General features: G+C 44.9%; 1 protein-coding gene across 1 annotated transcript; it reads right to left on the bottom strand.

The window, feature by feature from the left end:
- Positions 1–78: 78 nt before the first annotated feature.
- Positions 79–10445, bottom strand: LOC123411672 (GDSL esterase/lipase APG-like). The gene is made up of 5 exons (XM_045104633.1): positions 10110–10445; positions 9775–9905; positions 1034–1264; positions 702–957; positions 79–559 (listed from the first exon to the last, which is right to left on the bottom strand). Exons 1-5 carry the CDS (start codon positions 10390–10392, stop codon positions 363–365), a joined length of 1098 nt encoding a protein of 365 aa, XP_044960568.1. The 5' UTR covers positions 10393–10445; the 3' UTR covers positions 79–362.
- Positions 10446–10633: the final 188 nt, after the last annotated feature.

The following is a 10633-nucleotide window of genomic DNA, read 5'->3' as shown; positions in this document are numbered from 1 at the left end:
AGTCTGCTTCGAAATAACGGAGAGCAAAATAGAAAATCAACAACCAAATAAAACCCATTTTACCGGAATAAGACTTTATTCTGAATGATAGACATATGATTTACAAGTAAATGAGAGATAAAGTTAGTGAGCCGTCCCGCGGTTCAAATGGACATAGCTCTAGGGGTATAGCTATAAGACTTTCAAGGTTAACTAATCATCGCTCTTTTTACTGGAAACCAGTCACCAATTGTTTTATTTCAAGACACCCATCTTACTGTTGTGTGATGACAAATACTCACTCCGTCTCAAAGTGTAAGACCTTTTCACGCTATCAAGGAAACAGAACACTGGAGCTGTGCAGAACCGGCTCCTCCAATCATTTATGTAACCAGCTGCTTGATACCATTTGTGAATGAATTAACAACCACTTCGTTCGTGGCCTCCGACGGATGGACCGAGTCCCAAAACACGTATGTTGTAGCGTTTGAGCAAGTACCAATAGACTTGGTATTGCAGAGGAACACAGATAGCTCCAATAGTCCCGTCCCACAGCAAGCCCTCCTCGCCTCGCTTAACCCTAAATACAAAAACAAAACAAAAAACAGTTGGAACGAGCACAAACCTGCAGTGCCAAGGTGCAAATAATAAAAATAAAAATAATAACAATAATACTTGATAATATAATAATAATAATAAACAGATATGCTAACGCATCCCACCTTGTGCCTCCGGACTGGTGGAAAGGCTGTATAGAGGCTTGTTGATGTCGAGGATCACAATCTTGAGATCACTGTGCTGCTTGGACAATGACTCGACAGCTGCATTGAACTTCATGTTGTACCTCTCAGAGTCATTGTTGAGCCTCGGCACACACTTGTCGCTGCCGAGGCCAAGTACCGTGATCGCCAAGGGAAAGCAGCCCAACGGTGGCAACGAGAAAACACCAATGCGTCTTGCTCCCATACCATAAAGTTGCTACAGTCAATTCAAACAAAATTATATGATTTAATCAATCATTTTATGTGTGCTCTGCAGGGGTGCTTTGCCTTACCGTCACGATGTTATTGAAGATCCCGATGAGGAGATCAGAGAACTGGTCGGCTGTCCGAGTCGTGAAAAGCAATGGGTTTATGTAGTAGTTGGCGAAGTCACCTGAACCAGCACTGATGATGTAGAGCGAGTTTGAAATAATGGACTGAGCCTGTCTACTACCTGCCTCCACTTCCAGCTTAGATGTGTAGTCTTTGAAATTCTCTAATTGTTGCGACAAAGAATTTACATTCTGCATCACAAAGTAATTGTGTTCGTAAAACGGTAACAACCAATTTATGAATAATCCATGAGTTGATAAGTAAGAGCGAATTCTGGCTTTTACCTCGTATTTTGACATTTTTTACTCTAATTACCTCATTTAGCGGGGCTTCATTCGTTTTATCTCATTTAGCAAAAGTATTGACACAACTTACCCTTTTTAAAATATTATGTGCGTTCTGATCGACAATTGCATCGACAATTGCCAATTGTATGTCCAGTTGGCAAGCCACATCATGGTTTTTCTTCGAGATGGTTTTTCTGCACACCGAACCACATCGCCCAACTTCTCCCGACCGGTCAGGCTAAACATGATCCAGAGAAGCTCGCAATGTCTGATGGCCAGGTTGCACATGTCGGGTAGCACCACACTGGTCACCATTATTCACAGCATAGTCCGCTCGTATTCCAGTCACATGCATGATTCTACCCTAGTCTGGTCCAAAACCACTGCCTCCTTTGTTAGGAGAGTGGGTAGGACAACATAGGAAACGAGCGGTAGGCAACGAGCGGTAGGCAAGAGTTGAAAGCGTGGTGCTGGCGAACGGTGGAGAGAGCGACAACCATTACGGCAATCTTCTCCCCTCCCATGCATGGCTGCATCCTCAGTTTCTCATCCCTGATGGTTTGAATTTTCGTGGCTAGATTTTCTCTCAGTCTAGGATGCATGTTAGATAGGCTTAGGCTGCTCGTTTCCGGTTTGAAGAAGTATTGTGATGAGATAACAATGATTTATCAGCGTGGCATCTTCCCATTAAATAAATTATATGAGAAATTATTATTGATATAATCTGAAAGCGTGTATGTTTTTTTTCAATATTATCATACACTTTTGCTTCGGTACACCCCCTTCTACGTATACACACCTCGTATTGTATACTATTGTACATACATGCAGACATGCGTATACCCATCACGTATTGCATACGTACTGCGGCCTGTAGTGTATAATACGAGGTGGGCATATGTTCTCCTTTATACGTTTTTTTGGAGGGAGGGGGGGGGGGTGCCGAAGCACACCTCATTATCATATATGTGTTAGGTTGATCTCTTCCGCGTGGGCCCAACGGCCCACCGGGCCCTTGATCTATGCGCCCTGATCGGGGGCGCCCAACCCATTATGGTTGGTGGGCCCCTGTGACCTGCGCTATAAATAAAGTGGTGGGGGCCGGGGCGCACGGTAAGAGGTTCACCGCGCCGCCAGACTCCCCACCTAAATCCCCTTCCGATCTAGGGTTTAGCGCAATGCTCACGGGAAGCACCACCTTCGGCTACACTCTTTCCTCACGCCATCGATGACTCCACCATACCGATGGCCAGCGCTGGGAGTTCATCAGGCTCAGGATTAGGTGAGTACAATGGTAACATCGGATCTATCTATGCCTAGTTGATCTACGGCCTCCACATTGGTATCATGAGCCTCTAGGCCGAGATTTATTCGGTACAAAGAAAAGAAAGCATTTTCCCCTACCCCTACGAACCCTAGATGGGCAAGGCACCGAGGATGGCTACGGCCTCATCGGAAAAGAAGCGCCGCCGCAAGGCCGCGCCTATTCCTCTCGATCCCTACACGCATCGGCAAGCCGAGGTGCGGGGAAGAAGAACCTACCCCCTCGGGGGCTAAGTACGGATCAAGATCCGAAAGGAAAAACAAAAAGAAGGGGGGAACGATGCAAAACAAGGACAAAAGAAAACATGTCAGATCAGATCCAAAAAGGCAAAAGATAGGGAGAATGGCAACGAGGTACCACGGCCAACCCACTCGACGGCGACGCGCTCCCCGCAAAGGAACGCGCCACCGGCGAAACGGGAGGCCACGGCGCCATGTTCCTTTTCTCTGTAAAGAAAAACATAGGAGCTTCCGGTGAGGGGCTCGGCTACAGCGCGAGCGAAAGGCAGGGTGGATGGCACCCCAACGCCCCCCTTGACGTCGGTGCACTCTCCCTCGGGAGAGGGCGTGCACCGGCAAGAGGAGCGGAGGAGGCCGCCGCTGCATGACATGGTGAAAACAAGGCCGGCGGCAGATCTGACCCTCTCCGGTGGGGCAAGAGCCTCCGCGCGAGGGATGCACGCGAGAGAGGAAAAAGGTAGCCGGCCGGGGCTCTCGCTGGCGGGGCGAGACGCCGTCGTGCAGAGAAGCCCGAGCTGGCAAGGGGAAGAATAAGGGCCGGCCGAGGCTCTCGCCGACGGGGCAAGGCGCCGCCGCGCACGAGCAGCTCAAGCCGGCCACGGGCGAGAAGGGACGATAGAGCGGCCCGGGGGGGGGGGGAATGAGGGGTAGGGTTTCCCCTCCCCACCGGCCCAGCCGTTTTGTTTCCCCGAGGGCCGTGGTGGACCGTCCGATCCGACGGGATGCCAGGATCGCCCCAGGGCGAAACCCTAAGCTAGGGCGGGCCACCAGGCCGAAAGATAGAGGCCGTCCCAGATCGGCCGGGGGGGGGGGGGGGGGGTAAAGGCCACGGGCCGAAAGGAAGAAAAGGCCTCGGCCATTTTCCTTTTTTAAGGAATTTTCGATCTCTGTCTATTTAGACAGATTTAAAAGTGTTTTCTAGACATTTTTCTACGAAAAATATGTTTAGAAAAATAGAAATTAAAAATGTTCAAAGTTTCTGTGAATATTTACAGAATTGTTATATTATTTTTCTGTAAAGAAAAGTAGAAGGATTTTTGAGAATAAAATAGCTTTCTCAGAAAAGGAAAAGTTCATGAATTTTATAAAAGCATTAATAAAGTTCATGAATTTTATTTTAAATGTCAGAATTTTTTCTGTAAAGTTAAGAGGCACATGAAATTTTATTCCACGTTTTCCGCTGCTAAAAGCAATATGGAATATGATCATGTTGTTATTCTGACCGACGTTGTTTAATCACCCGGTCATATTGCATATTGCAAAATGATGCATTTATTTGTATCATTTGCCCAACGGCAATGTAGATTAATATGCATAGGCAATTATATGATTATTTTAACCAACGTTATTTAATGCATATGATTGTCGTACTGACTTCGCTTATTTGGTGATTTCAGGAGGTTTCCATCTGATGAGCTACCTCAAGGAAATTCCGACACTCAGGGGGGACAACTACTCTGAGTAGAGGAAGAAGGTGGACATGGCTCTCTGCATTTAGAGGTGGACTGGGTTCTGGAGGAACCACAGCCAACTGCACCTACAGACCCAGTCAGAGAGGCTGATGAGGATGATGAGAGCTGGGACAAAAAGCAAGCAAATTATGAAAAAGAGGTGATGTCCCACTCCATCAGCAACAGGCTATGGTTAAATGCCAACAAGAAATGTTTGGCGTTTATAAAGAACACCATTGAGACCACCATTGTGGGATCAATTGCTGACTGCCCTACGGCAAAAGAAATGTTGAGCAAGATAAATAGTCAGTTTACTGGCTCTTCTAAGACGTATGCCACCCAGTTGATCAAACAACTCGTGACAGAGAGCTACCATGATGGTGGCCATGGCATAAGGGAGCACATCCTTAGGATGAGCCACACGGCGGCTAAGCTCAAACCTATGGATGCGGATCTGGAGATAAAACCAGCTCTCCTTGTCCACCTGGTTATGGCTTCGTTGCCTAAGGAGTTCGAGACCTTTGTAGTCAACTATACAACATGCAGCCCGAGACTTGGGACACTGAAAAGGTCATCGCAATGTGCACGCAAGAGGAGGAGAGGATTAAGGCCTCACATGGTGGCTCTCTTAACTATGTGAAGGAAAAGAAGAAGGGCTTTCCGCCTAACAAAGGTTCTCCCTCCAAGCCACAGGGCAATGGCAATGGCAATGGCAAAGCTCCTGTCCATTATCAGCATAGGCACATTCCAGTGGACAGGGAAACTTGCATCCACTGTAAGGAGAAAGGGCACTACAAGAATAATTGCCCTGTTTTTCTAAAGACCTTCATGGCTAAGAGAGGTAAAGATATAGTTTATTTTGTTAATGAATCCTTGTATACAAAGTTTACGAAATCTACTTGGTGGATTGACTCAGGAGCAACTGTTCATGTTGCAAATTCTTTACAGGGATTCAGTTCGACGATAACTATGCCAAGAAATTCAAGAAGAATTGAAGTTGCGAACGGTGTCCAAGCCAAAGTTGAAGCTGTGGGTGACGTCTCCTTGGAGCTAGCCGGTGGTTTCAAACTTCTGCTTAGGGATGTGCTTTTCATACCTTCATGTAATAGGAACTTAATAAGTGTTTCCTGTTTAGACAAAGACGATTATCAATGTTTCTTTGGACATGGAAAATGTGCCATTTGGTCTCATAATGATTATGTTGGGAATGCATTTCTACATGATGAGCTTTATTTATTATCCCTATGTGAAAAAGCGCCCTATGTGTTGAATGTGAATGAACAAAGTACTTCGTCGAACAACGATCAAAAGAAAAGAAAAAGAACTCACGACTCCTCAAAACTATGGCACTGTCGATTGGACCATATTTCCAGGGGGAGAATAGAAAGATTAATCAAAAATGAAATTCTTCCAAAGTTGGAGTTCTCTGACTTAGAACAATGAGTGGATTGCATTAAAGGAAAATATGTAAAACAGATAAAGAAAGGAGCAAACCGAAGCACAGGAACACTGGAAATTGTCCACACTGATATTTGTGGACCGTTTCTGGTGAAAAGTGTGGATGGTTATGATTCATTCATAACGTTCACAGACAATTACTCCCGCTTCGGTTACATTTATCCAATCAAAGACCGACATGAAGCATTGGATAAATTCAAAATATTTAAAGCTGAACTTGAAAATCAGCTTGATAAAAAGATTAAGATAGTGAGGTCTGACCGTGGGGGGGAGTACTACGGTCGACACACTCCATATGGCCAAGTCCCTGCACCTTTTGCAAAATTCTTGCAAGAGACTGACATTGTTGCCCAGTATTCCATGCCGGGCGAGCCTCAGCAAAATGGAGTAGCTGAAAGGCGTAACCGTACTCTCATGGATATGGTACGCATCATGATGAGCTACTCAGACCTTCCGTTGGGATTGTGGATGGAGGCGCTTAAAACCGCCATTCACATTCTCAACAGAGTTCCAAGCAAGTCGGTGCCCAAAACACCGCACGAGCTCTGGACAGGAAGAGTGCCATCCCTACAACACTTAAGAGTGTGGGGATGCCCTGCTGAGGCCAAAATGTTGAATCCAAATCTTGGAAAGTTAGACTCGAAGACAGTGAGTTGCCATTTCATTGGCTACCCTGATAGGTCAAAATGTTTTCGTTTCTACTGTCCAGACAGATACACAAAGTTTGTGGAAACGAGACATGCTATCTTCTTAGAGGACGAGATGATGAGGGGAGCCGGGTAGCTCGGAAAATTGATCTTGAGGAGAAAAGGGTGCATGCACCCATTCCGATGATTCAAGAGCCATTTTTCTCACTACCCACTGTAACTCCAACCATGACAACTGCGGGAGAAGACCCGGAACCTGTCCTTCAGGAGCCGACTGAACACGTTGTTGATCATGAATTGGAAGTACAGCAAGAAATAATAGAAAGTGTGCCCGACAATGAGGCACTTAGAAGGTCTAATAGAACAAGAAGACCTGCTATTTCTACTGATTATAAGGTATACAACACAGAAATGGCTCATATGGAAGGTGATCCCACCACATATGAGGAGGCCATTAAAAGCCCTCACTCATCAAAATGGATAGAGGCAATGGAAGATGAGATGAAATCGATGAGTTCCAATCATGTTTGGGACTTAGAGATTATTCCTAAAGGAGCAAAGACAGTAGGCTGCAAATGGGTCTATAAAACAAAGTATGACTCTAATGGGAATGTAGACAAGTATAAAGCCCGACTTGTGGCAAAAGGATTTACACAAAGAGAAGGGATAGATTACAATGAGACCTTTTCTCCGGTCTCTTGTAAGGATTCCTTCATAATCATAATGGCACTAGTTGCTCATTTTGATTTAGAGCTGCATCAAATGGATGTAAAGACGGCGTTTCTAAACGGTGATTTAGAAGAAGATGTCTACATGAAACAACCCAAGGGTTTTATCATGGAAGGCAAGGAAGATCTAGGTTGTCGTCTAAAGAAATCCATTTATGGGCTAAGGAAAGCCTCTAGACAGTGGTACATCAAGTTCAATGATACCATTAAAAGATTTGGATTACAAGAAAATGTTGAGGATAATTGCATTTATGCTAAGTTTAAACATGGGAAATGTATTTTCCTAATCTTGTATGTGGATGATATCTTGCTTGCAAGCAATGGTATTGGTCTACTACAAGAGACAAAGAAGTTTTTATCCTCACACTTCGACATGAAAGACCTTGGTGAAGCTTCATATGTTTTGGGCATTGAAATTCACCGAGACAGGAAAAATGGAGTCTTAGGACTCTCACAGAAAGCATATTTAGAGAAAGTTCTCCAAAAGTATAATATGCATAACAGCAAAGCCACACCTGCTCCCATAGTAAAGGGCGATAGTTTTGGGAAATATCAATGTCCCAAGAATCAGTACGAGCTTAATGAAATGAAAATAGTACCGTATACTTCGGCCGTTGGAAGTTTACAGTATGCACAAGTGTGCACACGCCCTAACTTAGCTTTTATCACCGGAGTACTCGGTAGATATCAAGCAAATCCAGGCCAAGAGCACTGGAAGATGGCAAATAAAGCTTTGCGTTATGTGCAAGGCACAAAGGAAATCATGCTGACATACACGCGATCTGATTCCCTAGAGATAAAAGGGTACTTACACGCCGATTTTGCGGGAGATAGAGATGATAGAAAATCCACGTCTGGGTACGCGTTCACTCTCGCAGGGGGAGCTATTTCATGGAAAAGCTCTAAACAGACCATAGTTGCATCGTCTACGATGCAAGCAGTGTTCGTAGCATGTTTTGAAGCCACCGGGCAAGTGATATGGCTAAAGAAATTTATACCCGACTTAAAAGTGGTAGATTGTATCCACAAGCCAATAAAGATATACTGCGACAACCAGCCCGCAGTATTCTATGCTCACAACAACAAGTCCAGCAATGCTGCCAAGACAATAGATATAAAGTATTTTGTCGTGAAAGATAAAATCCAGGATCAAACTATAAGTCTCGACCATGTAAGTACGAAGTATATGCTTACGGATCCGCTAACGAAAGGCTTACCACCCAGTGTGTTCAAGGAACAATTAACCGGCATGGGTTTGATGGAAAGCCTATGATTCCTGGATAATAAGAGGCCCAGAAGTAAATGAATTTCTTTCAAAACAAAAGGTGTGTTGTGGCTGTATGATTCTATCGGCAATTAAGCTGTGACGATGAGACATGCTCTACACGCCTATATGTGATGGAACAAATAAAAGTATAAAGTCAAAGTGAAAGTTGAGATCAAGGGGGAGAATGTTAGGTTGATCTCTTTCGCGTGGGCCCAACGGCCCACCGGGCCCTTGATCTATGCGCCCTGATCGGGGATGCCCAACCCGTTATGGTTGGTGGGCCCCTGTGACATGCGCTATAAATAAAGTGGTGGGGGCCGGGGCGCACGGTACGAGGTTCACCACGCCGCCAGACTCCCCACCTAAATCCCCTTCCGATCTAGGGTTTAGCGTAGTGCTCACGGGAAGCACCACCTTCGGCTACACTCTTCCCTCATGCCACCGACGACTCCACCGCACCGATGGCCAGCGTTGGGAGTTCATCAGGCTCGGGATTAGGTGAGTACAATGGTAACACCGGATCTATCTATGCCTAGTTGATCTACGGCCTCCACAATATGACCATAAGTATGCATGATTCCGTGGATCTGATTAAAACTGGTGTTAATGTACCGTTTCACTAACTCTGATGCACGAACATGTCTGAATATCTAGTCAAGCATAAACTAGTTAAACAATGTTTTAGAAGTTTCTTTTCCCGTGGTAGCTAGCAAAGAGCAGTGTTATGTAGAAAATATTATGGACATGAATTATGGATGACAAAACAATCCAGACTAGGTAGGGCCATCATCCATCGGTCGTGCAAACTATTTATCATGTCCACTTCAGTTTCCGATAGCAAATATGTTGACTGATATAGAGTTAGTATATGTTTCCTTAGCTGCTCTTGTGCAATCATGTGGATTGTGGTTGGTCGGGAGAAGCTAGGGAGATGCGACCCCTTTCCCTCTGTAAATGGATACGTTTTTCTGCAACCTTAGCTTTTCCATCTGCGTGCAGAAAAACAAACAGGAAAAACCCTGCTAATGTTACATGCCCACTGAACGTTGCAATTGAGACCATCGGTCAGAACCCTCTCAGAAAAAATTGTGGCAACACTTCTGCTAAATGGGATAAAATGGATGAAATCCTGCTAATTAAATGAGGTAATTAGTGTCAAAAATGCTAAAATAAAGAGTAAAAATCGAAATTCACTCGCTAAGTAACATGACCCTGAAGGATCTAAAATTCTAAACATGCTTTTCAATGTAAGAATTTCCTTCTCTAGAGAGGCCACTAATCAATTGTCACTCCTACTTACAAATATAGATGCCGTGGGATCATAGTAGCCCGCTCCAGCACATGCAAAGTTTGCTCCTAGCAGAAGGTTCTTCCCTGATGCCTGTGGGTCGAGATATGCAGGAGGGGAGCCATTAAACCCAACCTTTTCACCTACAACCAAATAATTAAGTTGTATTTCAACGCATTATGATCTGAACCTTCAATATTACTCCCTTCGTCTCAAAATAAATGTCTCAACTTTGTACTAACTCTAGTATAAAGTTGTACTAAGCTTAAGACAGTTATTTTGGGACGGAGGAAATATTTGCTTAGACGCATGGCCTTGAACTGATCAATTGACAAGTTCTACGCAACCTATGATGTCGCTAATCAGCTTGCCGTTGCTGAACCTCCCGGTGGCGACATGGTCCTTGAAGTCACGGCCGTAGGGAGGGGCGTTTGCTTTTGCGACCGTGAGAATGTAGTCGTTGTTACCTACGTCGACCAGGGAGTCGCCAAACACCATGAGCGCTGGAACCTGTGGCCGTGCTTCGCCGGAATGTTCCATTTGTCCGGCCAAAACTAGGAACACAGGGAGCAGCAGCAGCAAGCGCCTCATGGCCATTGGACAGTGCGGAACAAATATTTGGAGTTGCATGAAAGCACGGAGCTTCCGTGAGCTTTATTTGCAGGACAACTGTTTGGAGTTGCGTGAAAGCATAAAATGGAGCTTCCGTGAGCTTTATATACAAGAAAGAAGTTAAAGCAGATACAAGGAACGAGATAGTCAATCACGCACACGTGAAACATATATTGAAGCATGCTCGAAGAAATGAAACTGAAGAATATCGTGAACACACACACATAGGCACGTGAAAACATGCTACTTTCCATCGATA

Source organism: Hordeum vulgare, chromosome 7H, assembly GCF_904849725.1.
Source record: "Hordeum vulgare subsp. vulgare chromosome 7H, MorexV3_pseudomolecules_assembly, whole genome shotgun sequence".
Classification (NCBI taxonomy): domain Eukaryota; kingdom Viridiplantae; phylum Streptophyta; class Magnoliopsida; order Poales; family Poaceae; genus Hordeum; species Hordeum vulgare.
The sequence above is the reverse complement of the archived record's forward strand: the minus strand, read 5'-3'. Positions and strand labels throughout refer to the sequence as shown.